At 43.5% G+C, this 17,898-nt stretch overlaps 1 protein-coding gene across 4 annotated transcripts; it reads right to left on the reverse strand.

Moving 5' to 3' along the window:
- Positions 1-628: 628 nt before the first annotated feature.
- ADPRH (ADP-ribosylarginine hydrolase) lies at positions 629-16,711 on the reverse strand. 4 transcript variants are annotated; one of them, XM_075283752.1, is made up of 4 exons: positions 16,673-16,711; positions 11,950-12,304; positions 7,409-7,769; positions 629-3,608 (listed from the first exon to the last, which is right to left on the reverse strand). In XM_075283752.1, the coding sequence occupies exons 1-4, from the start codon at positions 16,709-16,711 to the stop codon at positions 3,221-3,223; spliced, it is 1,143 nt and encodes a 380-aa protein (XP_075139853.1). In that variant the 3' UTR covers positions 629-3,220. The 4 variants fall into 4 exon arrangements, with proteins under 4 accessions (XP_075139853.1, XP_075139852.1, XP_075139851.1 ...); XM_075283751.1 differs by lacking the exon at positions 16,673-16,711 and adding an exon at positions 16,571-16,657; XM_075283750.1 differs by lacking the exon at positions 16,673-16,711 and adding an exon at positions 12,994-13,131.
- Positions 16,712-17,898: the final 1,187 nt, after the last annotated feature.

Genomic DNA, 17,898 nt, shown 5'->3' on the forward strand with positions numbered 1-17,898 from the left:
AAATCTGTATGTTTAATATGTATATATGTACATTTGTGTAAAGTATGTGTCTTGTATACTGTGTGAGTACTGTATGTTTGTATACAGGTATGTGTGAGTATATACTGTATGCTATAATAATGTGTATGTATATATGTGTGTGTGTATATATATAGTATTCATACAAGTATATATATGACTTATATGGTATATGAATGTATATAAATGTATATGTGCTATAGTATTGTATGTGTATATTGTATATTGTATTGTATATGTGTGAGTATATATGGTATATGTATAAGGCCTTGTTCACATCTGTGTTCGGTGATCTGTTTGGGGAGTCTGCATGGGAACCCCCTCCCCCTTCCCCCCCGAACGGATTACCAAACGCATTAGCAAGCGGTGTGCAGTGAAAGTACGCGGACCGCATAGACTATAATGGGGTCCATGTGCTTTCCACGCGGTGTCCGCATGAGTCATGTGGACAGGAAAGTAGATTGTAAAGTACTTTTCTGTCCGCATGTTGTATGCAGACACCGCACGGAAAGCACATGGACCCCATTATAGTCTATGTGTGCTTTCACTGCATACCACTTGCTAATGCGTTCGGTAGTCTGTTTGGGAGGGTCCCCATGCGGACTCCCCGAATGCATTACTGAACGCAGATGTGAACCAGGCCTGAGTGTGTAGGTATATAGTGAGTGCAATCCCATCCACACATTGCAGAAAAACACACACGGCGGACACACTGCAATTTCCAAAACTGTTGCGGTTTTGGAAATCGCAGCATGTCACTTATATCTACAGAAACACCTGCAGTTTCACTATAGGTATAAGGCTAAGTTCACGCGGGGTTTTTTGGTCCGGAACCTGAGGCAGAGGCCGCCTCAGGTTCCGGACCAAAAATCGGGTAGCCGCGACTGGATGCATCGGCATCCAGTCACGCACTCTGCTCCAGATTAGGCCCAATAAATGGGCTTAGATGGGAGGAGGGAGTGTCTTCAGGCTGAATCGCGAGGCGAAACGACCTGAAGAATGAGCACCACGCTTCTTTTTCTGGGAGCTGGAACAAACCGGCTCCCGGAAAAAAAAGAACTGACCGTCTCCCATTGATTTCAATGGGAGCCATCTTTTTGGTCAGGATTTTGAGGCAGATACGACCTCAAAATCCTGACCAAAAATCCCTGCGTGAACTTACCCTAAAGGAAACAAAGTCCTCAGAGGAAACCTCTGCGGAGTTTCTGCAATAAGCGCTGCAGGAAAAACTGATGTGTTGCCGCCGGGGTTTTTCCCGCAGAGCTTTTTGCTTTGTCTTGCTACATGGGGCTTTAGGCTGACGCTAGGTTCACACTAGCGTTTGGCAGTCCGTTCTCAGCTTTCCGTCTTCTGCATGTAGAAGACAGAAAGCTGTCAGACCGGGTGCGGCGGTGTGCGTTTTATGCTCTCTGCCGCAAAGGACAGATGAGTATTCTTTTTTTATTTATTTGTTTTTTTATTTTACACCTCCCTCCCACCACATGAGTTGCTCCAATTCCTGGACAACCACTTTAAAGGATTTATCCATCTTTCTAATATTGATGGTCTGTCCTTAGGATAGGCCATCAATATTACATCTGCGATGATACAACAGCCAGGACCTCTGCAGATCAGCATTTCCAGGACACTTCAGCTACGGGTAATGGTAACATTGCTAGGAGCCATGCTGTTCACTTGCCATACAGGCTGTAGCAGTAGGGATATGTAGTGCACATGGTATAGTGCGTGAGTAGCATGGCTCCAAACATGTTATTACCTTTAACCGCCCTGTCTCGGTACCGCTGATCTGCAGGGTCCTGGCGGTGGGCCCCTAGAAACAATTCCACTGGTGGGCCCTAGACATCCCAGTCCGACCCTGTATATGGTAACTTTTTTTTTTGTTGCAGTTTTTTGAGCCAAAGCAAGGAGTGAATTGAGTAGAAGGGAGAAGTATAAGAACTTCCTATATAATTCCCATTCGTTTTGTAGCCATTCTTGGCTTTGGCTCAAAAAACCGCAATAAAATCTTCAACAAAAAAAATGCTGCTTTCCCCAAAGTGGGGCCTTAGCCTTAAGGAACTCCTAAATATTCAAGTCAACAAAAAAAAAAAAATGTACCCATATTATGCATAAATGTGTATACTCTGCCCAGTCAATGACCAGATACAATTGAGTCCGAGTTGAGCCGCTTGCTAGATTGTTTATGGCATTGCTGTTCACTGAGTTATGTTCCTATTTACTTAGTTATCAGGTATTACAATAAGGGCCGGTTGACATCTGTTCCCGGTCTCCGATTTAGCCAATCCGGCCAGTTTACGTCTTCTGCCCCGCGAAACTGGACAGGAGACAGGAACCCGGCGGTCAGTTTGAATGAGTCTGTAAAGGTGACCGCCCGTGAGCCTCTTCTGCTTGTCTGTGGGAAAACTGGTTTTTTAAGCCAGACACAAATTCGGACATGCAGGACTTTGTGTCCGTTTATAAAAACCTTGTTGGCAGGTCCTCTTTAAGACTCGTCTGATGTATATTATTCAGCAAGCATTGAAAAGGAGTCTGTCACCAGAACAGTCCCCATTGAGCTATAAGCACACTCAGATTGCCAGGGTTCACATGAATAAAAGATTTTTTTCCGCTTTCCAATCGATGCCTCTGCTGCTGAGATATTAGGTTTTTTTTCCTGATATTCTAATGATTTGTTTGGTGCAATGAGGGTTTCACCATTGCTCTCATCACATCAATGAGCTACCTCCCTGATTTGATTGTGTCCCCCAACTATCTGACTGTGCTTAGTGTTCAATAAAGAATATTCCGTTGGCAGACACCCTTTAAGGCATATGGTCCATCCATCCAGTTCAAGTAGAAGTGAGAAGATGACATTGGTGACATCAGAGATCTCAGACCACCACTGATTTCCACAATGAAGGGACAGATATAGTAAACCTATGATAATTCATAGACATTTGGCAACATTTTAAGGGAAGGTTCATCCAAATCAATGGTCCATTGCTTACAATGTTGCATCATAACTCCAGGAAAACATATCGGTGAGCAATGCCAGAAGGGTTTCAAGCTCTTTCATTGTGGAAATCCATGGTGGTCCGAGAACGTAGACATTCCCCATGTATCCATGGCTTATCAGATGAATTCCTTTTCAAATGGCACAAGGTCACTTTCAGGACAATGAACGTTTCGCGTTATGGAAGGATGTTTTACTTAGGCCAGTTCTCTATACAAGATGGTAGAGATTTTTTCCAAGCTTTTCCAATCTATCTCTGTATTCCAGTTTCTTGTAGTTGGCTTTAGGGACACCCTTGAATCCATACATGCTTCCAAACCAGGCGCCTGCAATGGCCGCAGTTGAATCACTATCTCCACCATGGAAAAATGCACGGTGAGAAAGTTCTATCCAGTTGTCACCAGAACCAAGGATAGCATCATAAGCAATCATGGGGGCATCATGTCCACTGCTTCCACCCCATCCACTGAAGCTTACTGAAGAGTAAAACTGATCTCGTTCCTCAACATCGTATTTCTCTGGAAATTTGGGCTGAGATGTTCCATTCAAAATTCCTCTTTCTTTAAGATAGCAGGTCCACTGTTCCTCAAAGTAAGACCTAGACAACACAAAGGAGATGCTGGGTTAGATTTTTATTGGACTTTGTGTTACATGGTAGGATTAACGCCATCTTCGAGTCATATGGTAATGTACAAACACAATACTCACAGTTATGAAAGTGTTAAAACATGACATGTTACAGGAATTGGTGACTTCCCGTGGTTTGTGGATTTTATACCAATTCTTGCGACATGTAATTTTTCAGTTCCAGTGACATACCATTAAATACAGGGGTGGGGGAGGGAATTTCTCAGATAACTGGCGTAGAGGGATGATATTGAGCGCATGTGTGGCCCCAAGACCCTATCTTGCACCAAACGTGCGACTGAAGCCTCAATCTGCGCCTCTCCCGTCACATTCTGTGAATGTGGGCAGGGAACGGGACAGGTGAACGGGTGGGCTGATTTGCTTAAACTAATTAGAATGGAAATCTACTTTAGTTCCAACTTGGCGTAGATTTCAATTCCGACACTGGGACCTCCGACATATTTATGGAACTGGTGCACGATATGTCAATCTAAATAAATTTGCCCCACTGTGTTTGTACATGTATTACCATGTGACCTGAAGAAGAGGGTTAATCCTAGCCAATAATATGTAGTCTAATAAAAATTTGTTTTACTGTAACATCCACCATGGACCTGGATTACTTTGATGGGGTGTCGCAACTCCGAGGTTTTCTAAGTTTCTTTACATAAGTGCCTAAACTGACTGCAATATCTTATTTCTACATAACTACAAAAGAGTAGAGCCTTTCTTAGCACAAGTCCAAAGGAAGAGCACCTACTCATCCCAGAGTGCTCCTGCTTATATGGTTTGTCTCTTGTGCCTCTGGGTTATGTTTGTATGTCCTGTGTTCAATGTTCCATTTTCTGTATACTGTATATAGTGTTTACAGCTTATCCTATTGTTTCCCTGTAGTTCCCCCATGTCAAACCCTACACTAGGTAAAATCCTGACCTATTACAGGGGTCTGAGAGACCTAGGTCTCCTGCAGGAGCCATTACTGCCCCAGTCTAGACTGCAGTACAGAACAGCGTGGGGAATAGACTAGCACTTTGTGGTGTTACAGAGTACACTACTCTGCACACCATTCACACAGAGATTTTGACAAAATACACATGTAAAAAATACACATGTAAAAATAAGACTCCCATTGACTTCAATGACATTTTACATGTGTATTTTGACGTGTATTTTTACACGTGTAAAAAAATGTCATTGAAGTCAATGGGAGTCTTATTTTTACATGTGTATTTTGTACATGTGTATTTTGCCAAAATACATGTGCGTTTACTCCGTGTGAACGGGTCCTGAGGCTTAATGGTTTCCTGCACAACCCCTGAGGAAGAAGATACAGCCCAAGTCTCTACCAGAGACAATCCTAAGCTACGGAGTTCATCTGTCGAAAGATTGGATTTTGTGCCAGGGGAAGAAGTGGAGTCTCAGGAGGAGTTGGCCTGGCACCTTATATAAAGTAACCAGATCCCCGCCAGGGCTACCCTGCACTACAGCCCTCAGTTTCGGCTGCTTGGAGAGGTGGAGGACAAGAGTTCTAGCTGGATTTGGAGTGGAGTTTAACTCTAGAATCTAAATATCCCTGGGCACCCTCCTAAGATCAAGGCTGGAGAGTTGGACACTGGAGAACTGCTTGTTGTATTACCTGTTCAGTGGCTAAGTAAATTGACACCCTGTCTCAACTGCACAACTGGCTACCCGAGTTGTTCCTGCATTACTATCAGGGCTCTTCTGACTTTCATCACACTACCTCAGAGAGGAGAGGTCCCCTCTCCAACTGGAAGCACTCTGGGGGAAACTACTACCACCACCACCATTAGGTAGTGCTGCAGGACTCCCTTCAATGGTGTCGGGCCTAGTTGCAGAGCTGGGGAGAGTGGTTGAGAGTGCTCGGCCTAGCTGGTGGCACGTCATCCGCCATTACTACTCCCATTTTCTGGTTCCCTCCATCAGTGTTGCAGCTCTCATTATTATTAGAGATATTCCTGACTGTTGAGGCTATACTGCCTGTTGTATCCAACCATATTCTCTCCTCCCCACAGGCCTCCAGCCTTATCAAACAAATACTCCTATCTCAGCTATATGGACACGTCTGAGGGCGATATACAAGGAAAAGGTTACACCGAGGGTCACTGCAGTTGTACTTGTATTTAAAGTGAACCCATCAGATTTCTACTGATCAATTTGAGGGCAGTTTATGGTGAAGCGAAGCCGAGCTCTGTGCTATATAGATGTATAGGGTTTATAGCAGAATTTCTACGCGAAATAAAAGAACAGTAAATCCTGACAGAAAACAGTTGGTCCATTAATCTTGATACATTTTCCTCAGTGAGTACAGATTCCCTGGCCCACACACAATGATTGACAGCTACTATATCAGTGTCTGTACAGTGAGGGCTACCAGTAAGTGTGTGGACGAGGTAAGCAGGACTCTCACTGTCTCCTAAGAGTCCTGGGAGAATTTTCTTCACTTTTTACATAGAAACCCTGCTCCAAACACATTTATTTTTTTAATAGAAGTAAAGAAGTGGCCCAAATGGTATCTGACTTTCTCATTCTGTCATTCTCCTTAGGCCAGGGCCCCATGGGCCGGAAACGCCGCAGGAAAAATCACAGCATTTTACAGTATCTTCAAAGTGGATTGGATTCATGAGAATCCCATGCCCACTTTGCATTTCAAACTGCAGTGCAGACACGATGCGATTTCCAAAACCAAAGTGGTTTTGGAAATTGCAGCATGTCAATTATAACTACAGACACGCTGGTGGCTTTTCCGTAGATATAAGGCCGGGTTCACACAGGGTTTTTTGGTCCAGAACCTGAGGCAGCCTCCGCTTCAGGTTCCAGTCCAAAATGTGGGTAGCTGCGACTGGATGCTTGTGCAGTGCACTCAGCTCCGAATTAGGCCCAAATGAATGGACCTAGTCGGGAGGAGGGAGTGTCTTCCGCCTGAAGAATGAACATATCCATTCTTTTTTCCGAGAGCCGGAACAAACCATTCCTGGAAAAAAGAACTGACCAGCTCCCATTGATTTCAATGGGAGCTGTCTTTTTGGTCAGGATTTTTAGGCAGGTACAGCCTCAAAATCCTGACCAAAATACCCAGTGTGAACTCAGCCTTATAGTAACAGAAAGTCCACGGAAGAAAACTCTGTGAACTTTCTGTTCAAAGCGCTGCGGGATGAACTGCGTTGCGTTCCCGCTTTAGCGCTGAGAATCGTCCCGTGGGGCCTTAGCCTTATAGTCGCTCTACTCACTACTGCAGGCCTGGATTAGATAGCACTTGTCTCCGCTCAGTACCTGTGTAGATTGTACTGTCTACCCTGTGCTGTTTACTGAGCCAACCGACTAGGACAAAAAAAAAATGGTAACTTAACTACCATAGTTGCAAGCAGACCAGTTGCGATGAAGCCAGAAAACTAAGCAAATCCACCTTCACTCCTTTGTGCTGAGAGGTAAATTACTTAGCTTCCCTAGTAAATATGTGGGCAAAGAGCAGGGCAGGGTAAAATAAAGTAGCTGGTTATATCGCTCGGCCGCAGATATGGATTGTTAACGGAGCCTCAGAGGTGAACAATGTGTAGAAATGGAATGCCAAGATGGCGGGAAGAATCCTATCCTTCCATTTCCTTATTTTCTGGTGATGAGGGGGATGGTGTGGGACACCATACTAAATATATACAACACGTAAGGAGGAGGTAGGGTCGTTGTTTCCTGTATACAACATATAGTTAATAGAAGAGTAGAGTAGAAGATATGGCTCCTGCATAACACACTTACCATACATCTAGATTTTGCGACACCTCCTGCCCGGCATCTATGACATAGTCCTTTACCAAAGGTAACACGTCCAGTAATCCCTTACCCCACTCATGTGGAGGCTTACGATTTATGGCATAGGAAGTGAACAATGCAGCCGCCAGTGAGCCAAGGTAGCCTGTAGGATGATGGTGTGTCATTCTACCACTCTCCACACTGACGCGTATCAGATCGTTCAGTTGCTCTGGGCGTGGGAACCTCAACCCTATGCACATAGCTCTCATAGCTGCACCGCACCCTCCTGCAAATTTGTGGAATGGGATCATCCATCCATTTGGGACATCTGGTTTCAGATGATACGCGCTGTCTATGCAAGTGTTTCCTGTATGCATGCAAAAAAAAAAAAAAAAAAAGTAAAATGTCATCATTTAAAGCACAGACATGGATGCTATCTGGAAAGTAGGTCCGCAGTCCTTTTCGGATATATTTAAAATTTAACTTTTAATTCATGGTTAAAAAGTACAGATTTCCAGATAGAAGTCAAAAAAATGAAGTTCCACTGGTACTCCTTTAATTGTGTGACGTGGGTGACAACTGTCGGCTCTGAGGATGGTATTCCCTGCACTGGGCTTCCTATACAGGGAAGTTGTAACTTTACCATCCTCGAATGAACCTCTAAGACTGACGTCTAAAAAGTCGATTGTAACTTTATTTTGTGTAAAGGTGAATTTGAGGCTATATTCATTACTATTTAAATACTCTATGAACTCTGGTATGGGCGCTACATCTCCGACCCACACAATTAGTAGGTCGTCGATGTAGCGCCCATACCAGAGAAGGGACGACAGGAAAGGATTCCTGTAAGCGGTTATATGTACAGAAACCGTTAGAGTTAGTTTAGACCTGCCATGAGTAAGAGGTAGTTCTACCTCGAAACGCGTCGGCGTTCCATACTTTTTAATCACTATGTGTGTATTTTCCTAACTTTTTCTTCACTTTGGAACTTCATTTTTTTGACTTCTATCTGGAAATCTGTACTTTTTAACCATGAATTAAAAGTTAAATTTTAAATATATCCGAAAAGGACTGCGGACCTACTTTCCTGTTTGCATCTTACTATTGAAGTCTTGCTTCGTGAGTCCAGAAGCTTCCAGGTCGTGCACCCTTGGGGATTATGGTGAATATATGGTGAGTTTCAGTGTTTACTTTTTTGCGTAAAAAAATTTTTTTTTTTTTTTTTGCGTAAATATTTCTTATATGGATGCTATCTATAGTTTTAAGAGTTTTAAGTAGGGCTTACTTTTCGATGTTCTTGTTAAAGACACATAATATATGAGGGGCTGCTGTAATAAGAAGCAATATACTGTATCCCCCATTTTTTACCTTGGATCTAAATAGTAATGAATTGGCAAGCTGTATCTTCTCCAGTCATTGTAGTACAGTTCTTTCTATTGTTTTTGATCATGTTATAAGTTTCGGTGGGGGAATGTAACTTTCACCACTGCCAAGAGCAGGAATGAAGCTCCGATACTGGCAGACCTTCAATATAAATAACTTTACTGCCAGGAAGTATAGCAAAGCTATTTAATGGGAAGAGGTTTTTCAAAACAGCTATTTCGGTCGTTTGCCTTTATGCAAACGTATGATAACCAACAATGTGTGTTTTAAAAAAAATAAAATGAAAAAAAAAATATAAATAACCACAATGTCAGATTTTCTAGGTTGCTGATGTTAATAATAATTAAAAAAAAACAATCATATAGTGCCAACATATTCTGCAGCACCTTACAAGTCAGAGGACACAAGAACAGATAATATGCAACAATGTGTCATAGAAATTAACATATCAAACAATAGGAGTGAGGGCCCTGCTCGCAAGAGCTTACAATCTATGAGGAAATATGGGGACGCAAGAGGTAAGAGAGATTGGTTTGGTACAATGGTCCAGCCACCTAATAGATATGCTCCAATAACTGAAGCAGTAGGAACCAATCACCAGCCTGTTTTTGTGATTATACAGATGCAGGGTAGAGGATTCCAGAGCACTAGTGCAGCTAGAGAAATGTCTTGGAGACGAGGAGTGGGAAGTTCAGGTAACAGAAGATATAAGTCTAATTTCATTGGGAGGAGGTTAGAGTGGTAGACAACGATGAGAGAGGAGATATAAGAAGATACAGTGCTTTTATTGTATCCTATGGTGGATGGGCAACCATATTGTTTGAGAGAAAAAAAAAAAAAAAAAAAGTCTGGCAGCTGCATATTCATGACAGATTGTAGAAGGGCGGGAGGGATTCTGGAGAGGTTTTTAACCCCTTAGCGACCCTTGACGTAACTGTACGTCATGGGTCGCATGGGGATGTATGGAGCGAGCTCACACGCTGAGCTCGCTCCATACACGGCAGATGCCGGCTGTATCATACAGCCAGGACCTGCCACTAACAGCAGCGGTCGGTGCCCGAGCCGATCGCTGCTGTTAACCCTTTACACACTGCGGTCAAACGTGACCGCAGTGTGTAAACGGCGCCGGCGGCATGGGCGCCGCCATGTTTCCCCGATCGCCGCCCTCCTGAACGTCACATGAGGGCGGTGATCGGTTGCTATACAGCCGGAAGCCTATTGAAGGCTTCCAGGCTTGTCTCTGCACTAGATCTATTAGACGATGCCAGAGGCATCGTCGAATAGAAGTGCTGCGATTTTCCTATTCACTGCAATACTGTAGTATTGCAGTGAATAGTATGAGCGATCAGACCCCCTAGGTTTCAAGGTACCTAAGGGGTCTGATCATAAATGTAACAGAAGAAAAAAAAAGTTTTTAAAAGTATTAAAAAAATAAAAAAAACATAAAAGTTCAAATCACCCCCCTTTCCCTAGATCAGCTATAAAAGTAATTAAAGAACATTAAACATAAACATATTAGGTATCCCCGCACTCCAAAATGCCCGAACTATTAGAATATTAAAACATTTATCCTGTACTGCGAACGGCGTAGCGGCAAAAAAAATAAAAACAGCCAAAAAGCGTTTTTTTCAACACTTTGCCTCCTATAAAAAATTGAATAAAAAGTGATCAAACCATCAGATCTTTCCCCAAATGGTATCAACAGAAACGTCATCTTGTCCCGCATAAAAAGACACCACAACCAGCTCCATACATGGAAATATGAAAAAGTTACAGGTGTTAGAACATGATGACACAAATTTTTTTTTCTATTTTGCAAAGTTTATCATTTTTTTTAAAAGTATCAAAACATTTCAAATACTATATAAATTTGGTATCACCGCGTTCGTACTGACACGTAGAACACAGGTAACATGTCATTTGTACCAAACAGTGAACGCTGTAAAAATTAAACCCATAAGAAAATGGCGCAAATGCATTTTTTCTCCAATTGCACCTCATTCTGAATTTTTTTCCAGCTTCCCAGTACATTGCACAGCATATTGAATGGTGCCATTACAAAGTACAATTTGTCCCGCAAACAATAAGCCATCATGTGACTCTGTGAACTGAAAAATGAAAAAGTTATGGCTCTTGAAATGTGAGGAAGGAAAAACGAAAATGCGAAACCAAAAAATGGCCTGGTCCTTAAGGGGTTAAGATGCAGATGACAAAAGTGTGCAAGTGTCTGAAAATGAGATCAGAGTCGAAAACTATCCCGAGACATAGGGCATTTTGCTTCAGTTTCATAGTAAGATCACAGACAGAAATCTGTGAACACAAGAAGTTTAGCTTTTTGAAAGATTCAGTTTCAGATAAAGAGAAGACAATGTTAGATACAGCAGAGAGACATCACTGGTGCTCTGTAGTAGTGCAGGGGTGATGTCACAGGATAAGGTATACATTTGGGTGTCATCAGTGTAAAGATGGTATTAAAAGCCAAATCTATTGAACATTTGTTTAATTGGGGCTGTGAAGAGCAAGTAGAGAAGGGAGCCTAGAACAGACCCCTGGGAAACCTCAACGGCAAGGGGAAGAACCAGGGTTTAGATAGATATCTGCACCTAGTAGCAGTAGAGATAGAGATGGAGAGAGATAGCAGATAGTTAGGTGATTTCTGAGAGCGTCTACCTTGATGCACAGAAGCACACAGTGGGTAAGGCTGACTTCACATGGGGTGTTTTGGTCAGGATTTTGAGGCGGAATCGACCCCAAAATCCTGACCAAAAAACGGCTCCCATTGAAATCAATGGGAGCTGGTCAGCCCTTTTTAACGGGAGCCATTTGTTCCGGCTCCTGGAAAAAAGATGTGAGATGCTCATTCTTCAGGCGGATTCACCTCACGACATCCTCCTGAAGACACTCCCTCCTCCCGACTAGGCCCATTCATTTGGGCCTAATCCGGAGCAGAGTGCACTGCACCGGCATCCAGTTGCGGCTACCCATCTTTTAGACCGGAATCTGAGGCGGCCTTCTGCATTTAAGCAATTCCAGGGATGATCAGACAAATTATCTTATGTTAATACAGTTCTGCTATCCAGGGGACAACAAGTGTTGTTGACATGTAATATTTACAGACTATCTGCATAGTTATTGGAGTAATAACGTTTTCATTTTAGTATTACCTGGTGCTCGGCCTTGCATGTCCTCCATACACTCCTTGTATTTCTTTGCCAGTAATGGATATAAATTGTCAGGTTCGATGTTCTTTCCTGCCTCCACCAAAGCTTCCGCTGTGGCAATATGCATGACAGTGTCATCACTGACAATCCAATTTTGTACATCTATGTTCTCGACACCTCCTAGACTGGCCAGTTCACCATGAATTTTGGTCCCCGACCTGCAGAATTCCCAGCTACGGTTCTTGAAACCAAGGGCATCTCCAGCCGCACTGAGGACCATGGCGGCCACATAATTGTCCACGATTCCAGAACACATGTCCGTTTCAGAGAGGGGTTTACAGAGGCCTGTCAACAGCAGCTGGAAAGAAGAAGTTAACATGGAATATACCTCAGTCTAAGAATTTACATTACAATGAAGGTTTTTTACATATGGGCATTTCACCAGATCGGGTCTTATCCTAACAGCCTTCTCTTCAAGTAAGACTAGCGCAATGTGACTTGTGCTTCAGGTGTTAATCCGGTAGCGTTACTTATTTCTGCCGGTTTCAACAAAAGGTTAGAAGTAAGGGTGAGCAATCCGGATATTTTATGTCTGGCCCAATCACAGGCCTCAGTGGTAACCCCGGGCACATGACGTCACCCAGGAGGTCAAGAGAGGTTAGGGAAGGTGAGTATAAATGGATATAGACGGATTATGGTGAACAGGGCCATTAACACATTCGTTTTTTTCACAGTGAAGAAAAAAATAATAATTTTTTCCCACAAGTACATGGGGCTTTGCAATAAAGACACACAGAAGTTATCCATGTGCTCCTGTGTCATCTGTTTCCACACATTCATTGTTATAAAACGTGACCCCAAAAACCAGACGACGTGTGGATAACACATGGATCAAAAGTTGAAAAACACTTACTGCTAATGTTATTTGTTAGTAATACAAAGGGTATCCCACACTTTACCGTCGCACAAGCATGTAAGTCGCTATCTGTTCCAATCCGTCATGTCATGTTAGTCACGCTCAGACAAACATTTGGCAGCAGAGCTCACAATTACTGCTAGTGCGGTAAACACTGTCCTCTTCATTGTAGCATTGAACGGCTTCATCTGAAATCCTAGTGTCCTCTAAGTGCTTGTGGTCACAGTCAGCTCGTGTAGGCTAAAATAAGACCGACCCCTCCTCTATGACACACACAGACAGAGCGTCCGTAATGTCACGAATCATCAGAGCTCCCACCACTGTCTGAGGGCACAGTATGTCCACGGCTATTATTTCTCTATGGCACGTGATAATCCCCTCCCTTTTGTGCTGCTTATCTATTCTGAGCTGCAGAGAACCGTTGGAGAGTGTGGTCAGGAGATCGGAGCCAGAGAAGACATTGAGTAGTCAGAATAACCTAGTAATAGGATCAATAAAAATAACTATAGAAAAAAAGCCAGGGACACAGTGAGCGACACTACTGCAGACACAGAGACACAGTGAGCGACACTAGAGGCAGAAAGTCTGAAGAGGAAAAGTGCAGACTTTTTGTGAAAATCACTGCGATGCGTTTCTGATGCAGTTTTTTCTACAGTGTTTTTTTTTTTTTGCAGAGATTTGCTGAATAGGGCCTTAGCTTTGAGTTCTGCACAGTCTACAACAAAATGGCGCTCGGGCATGCGCAGTAAAGCTCAGAATGGAGCATTACTGCTCATGCACGGGATTTTAAACCGTCCCGAGCGAGACTACAGAAGATATAGGCGGTATAGGATGTGTAGAGGAGGAAGTCTTTTGGAGTACAAGCAACGGAGGGCGTTTCAGAGGTATGACGCAGGGCTGCTCACTGGCCCTGGGGAGTTCCCAGGGTGCTCAGTGAGCCTCATTTGCATATATTAGTTACCAAATTTTACTAAAAACTGGGGGGTCTTTGGCAGAACTGCAGGCCACACCTGAATAGCCTTTCTAAAGAATATTCAGGCATATTATTAGCTCAAAATCACTTTTCTGTATTATAGAATCCTTTAAAAGATGAGTAGTCTATCAGTTCATTTATAGAAGACAAAACACCGCTAATTCTCCCTTAGTGGCTACCAAACAGTATAGTCCCTTTGTCCAAGCTGCAGATAAGAGTTGAAATCAGATTGTACCCCTCGAGATGGCAGGGGGGCACCCTGCTGTCATAGGGGTCCAAAGTAGTGCACCATTTACCCTGTTGATAAAGTAGTCTTAGTGCCCCACCGATCCGATATTGATGGCCTATTCTATGGACATACTATCACTACTAATACCACAGTATTAAGTGCAGATTTTCTCACAGAGTTTGCCATGGATTTGATGTTTATTACTCCTTATGTGTACTCTGACAGTTATCTACAGCTCTGCCAGCAGGGCAATCAGTTCAGATAGTTACAGTTTGCTGATAAAGGCTCTAGGAGGATAAGGCTTTGTCTGTTATCTCTGTATGTAAGCACAAAGATAACACTGAGTATGTTCTGTATAAGAGCATGGGAAGTATACAAAACTATATAATATACTTTTACTGTACATATTATTTGATCAGTGTTCATATTAAATTTTTAGTAGTCATAATAATCTCTCATGGTAAAGGCAATGTCTATATCTATTGTGATACTTCCTAGTGTCCTATTCATAAAACAGTCAAAGCTTCCTCCCACCAGCTTGCTGAAGAATACAGGAAGTGAGACAGGAAGATGGGGAAAACCTGTTTAAAGGGGTTGTCCCATCACAAGGATCCTATCTGTACTGCTTGTTAATGTGAATATAAGACTTTTCCTAAATACATTGCTTCAGCAAAGCTGCTTTGTTTGTCCACTATCTTACTTTATTCATTTCTCTGTTGACACATCCCTTGACTTATCTGGTCAAAAGTCAAGTGATGTATCTGCTGCTCTCAGGGGGGAGGGAGAAGGGGCTAAGTGCACGGGAGCGAGCCTGGAGGGGGGGGGGGGTAGTATTTTACACTTGGGGGGGGGGGGGGAAGGGGCCGCCAATACAGACTCGGCATCCGCTGTAATAGAGAGGCGGATGCTGGGAAGTGCCCTGCAACATCGCTACGCTCCTGCCCTGCATGAAGCCAGCAGCGGCAGGAGCAATGCTGCTATTCCGGAGGGGAGGGGGGGATGGAGGAGTGGAATAGCAACATCGCTCCTGCCGCTGCTGGCTTCATGCAGGGCAGGAGCGTAGCGATGTTGCAGGCATCTGTGCCGGCATCTACACTTCCCGGCATCCGCCTCTCTATTACAGCGGATGCTGGGTCTGTATTGCACTGTGAAGGCTGTACGTCCGATGCCTAACTGCATTGGGAGCGCACACGCATGACCAGTGGCATAGAAACAACGACTTCTCACCGCTGGCTTTGCATATGTAACCCTGCCCACCAATGACGCAACAAAGCCGGAAGAAAGAAGAATTTACAGCAGCGAAGAGTGGTGAGTATGCGACGTGGGAAAACCCCTTTAATTCTAAGGCCCCACATAGCAAGCTATGCAAGCAAACAAAAAAACTTCAGAAAAAAAAATTGTAATGTTTTTCACAGAAAATCCACAGGATTTTACTCTGCGGACATTCTACCTCTATTAAACCTATATTAAAAACACCAGTGTTTCCGAAGGTATAACCGACATGCCTCAATTTACAAAAATGCAAGCGTTGCGTGCATGGGATTAGCCAGAATCTCATCCACTTTGCAGGAAATATAAAACAGTGGGGTTTTTTGCTGCAATGTTTCCACTATGGCCAAAACACTGCGTTTTCACAATGTGGGATTTGGCGCTAATCTCCCATAATTTACAAATGTCTAGGTTTCCGGCTTTCTTATAACTAGGATTATGAGACATAAGGAGTGGCGAACACGTTTCTACACTTCTTGTAAATGATTAATAAGCGTTAGGGTGCATTCACACTACGTAACGCCAGCGTGTATCACAGCCGTACACACCGGCGTTACAGCAGGGCTGCCGAACACTTCCCATTCATTTCTATGGGAGCCGGCATATGAGCGCTCCCCATAGAAATGAATGGGCTGCTTCTTTCACTGCGAGCATTCCCATTGAAGTGAATGGGAAGTGCCGGCGTATACGGCTAGCTCTGCTCATGCCGAGCCGTACACGCAGTCACTTCCCATTCACTTCAATGGGACTGCTCGCAGTGAAAGAAGCAGCCCATTCATTTCTATGGGGAGCGCTCGTATGCCGGCTCCCATAGAAATGAATGGAGCTGCTTTATACGCCGCTTATTCTGAACGTGGTTTACGTTCAGAATAAGCTTCAGTATACGTAGTGTGAATGCCCCCTTACTGTTAATTCAGCCTCTCCCCATTCATAAATGGCTGATAACAGAGTATAGTAACTCACATGATACCGCACGGAAAACATACATTGATTTCCCATACAATCAGGTTTAGGCCGGTATCACACACACATAATACAGGTCATTTCTGCGAAGATATTAGTCACAAATTCCAGTCTGATCTTGAATAACCCTTGGCTATGCGACTTTATTACACTTTTATGACATTAGTATTCACTAGAGATAAGTAGGTTATAACATGACTAGAGGAGACTGTACACACCAAGCTGTTTCTAACATATGCAGTAACAAGGATTCACATTCTGTTCAGTCACTTACCTTGAATCGCACTTTACCTAATGCAGAAAGTAAATTTCGCCACCTTACCTCCATTAACCCCAGCGACTACAGAAGCCGCCTCACAGCCTGATCATTACTTACCAGCAGCAACTCCCAAGTTCTATTTCTGCTGAGCACCATGTAGGAAGTGAAGTTCTGCGCATGACAGCAGCTGTCACACCAAGGGAATATCACTGCCACCTAGTGGCAGCAACTTGGCAATACAGAGGCTTGTAAATAGTTGATATAATGGCCTGTAATAAGATAGATACATTTATATCAATATTTCATGAAGATATATTGACATTATAATATCCTAGCAGCATGCTCAATGTATTATCAGAAAAGTAGCATTTCTATGTTTATACAGTGTATAGAGGAAGATATATGACACCTATAATATATACACACAAGATCAATGATAAGAATGATGGGATGTCTGGTCGGTTAGTTCACATTACATACATAATATATCATTTCTGTGAAAATCCTTACGTTGACCCAGAAAAAAAGATTTCAGTTCAATAGCTTGCAATATTAATTATAAGAAATAGAAGCTCCTGGGACCCAATGCAAGATCAATAGCAGGACGCCAGCTTTAATGTATCATTGATGGAAGTAGTCTCCTGATATTGGGGAGAGACACCTTATGGACCTGACCAACTTCTTTGCACCCCCTCACCGAGATTTAATTATTTTTTTTTTTTTACATATGTACAAAAGAATCAGTTCAGCAACAGATATGTATTTCCCCATATTGTGGTTACAGGAGGTTTCTATGCACCAGTGGCGTAACTAGGAATGCCCCCCCCCACACCGACGCTGAAGACCCTGACCGCCCTCACCCCCACATTCCTTCACACAGTATTATGCCCCATAGTGGCCCCTGCACACAGAATTATGCCCCATAGTGGCCCCTGCACACAGTATTATGCCCCATAGTGGCCCCTGCACACAGTATTATGCCCCATAGTGGCCCCTGCACACAGAATTATGCCCCATAGTGGCCCCTGCACACAGTATTATGCCCCATAGTGGCCCCTGCACACAGTATTATGCCCCATAGTGGCCCCTGCACACAGTATTATGCCCCATAGTGGCCCCTGCACACAGTATTATGCCCCATAGTGGCCCCTGCACACAGTATTATGCCCCATAGTGGCCCCTGCACACAGTATTATGCCTCATAGTGGCCCCTGCACACAGTATTATGCCCCATAGTGGCCCCTGCACACAGTATTATGCCCCATAGTGGCCCCTGCACACAGTATTATGCCCCATAGTGGCCCCTGCACACAGTATTATGCCCCATAGTGGCCCCTGCACAC

This window comes from Leptodactylus fuscus, chromosome 8 (assembly GCF_031893055.1).
Source record: "Leptodactylus fuscus isolate aLepFus1 chromosome 8, aLepFus1.hap2, whole genome shotgun sequence".
Taxonomy (NCBI): Eukaryota; Metazoa; Chordata; class Amphibia; order Anura; family Leptodactylidae; genus Leptodactylus; species Leptodactylus fuscus.

Coding starts and splice junctions, on each gene's coding strand:
- ADPRH (XM_075283750.1), bottom strand. CDS start 13,050: ATGAAGCCGTTCAATGCTACAATGAAGAGGACAGTGTTTACCGCACTA. Junction 12,305..12,993: donor TTACCGCACTAGCAGTAATT/GTGAGCTCTGCT, acceptor TCTTCTTTCCAG/CTGCTGTTGACAGGCCTCTG. Junction 7,770..11,949: donor CATGCAAGGCCGAGCACCAG/GTAATACTAAAA, acceptor GCATGCATACAG/GAAACACTTGCATAGACAGC.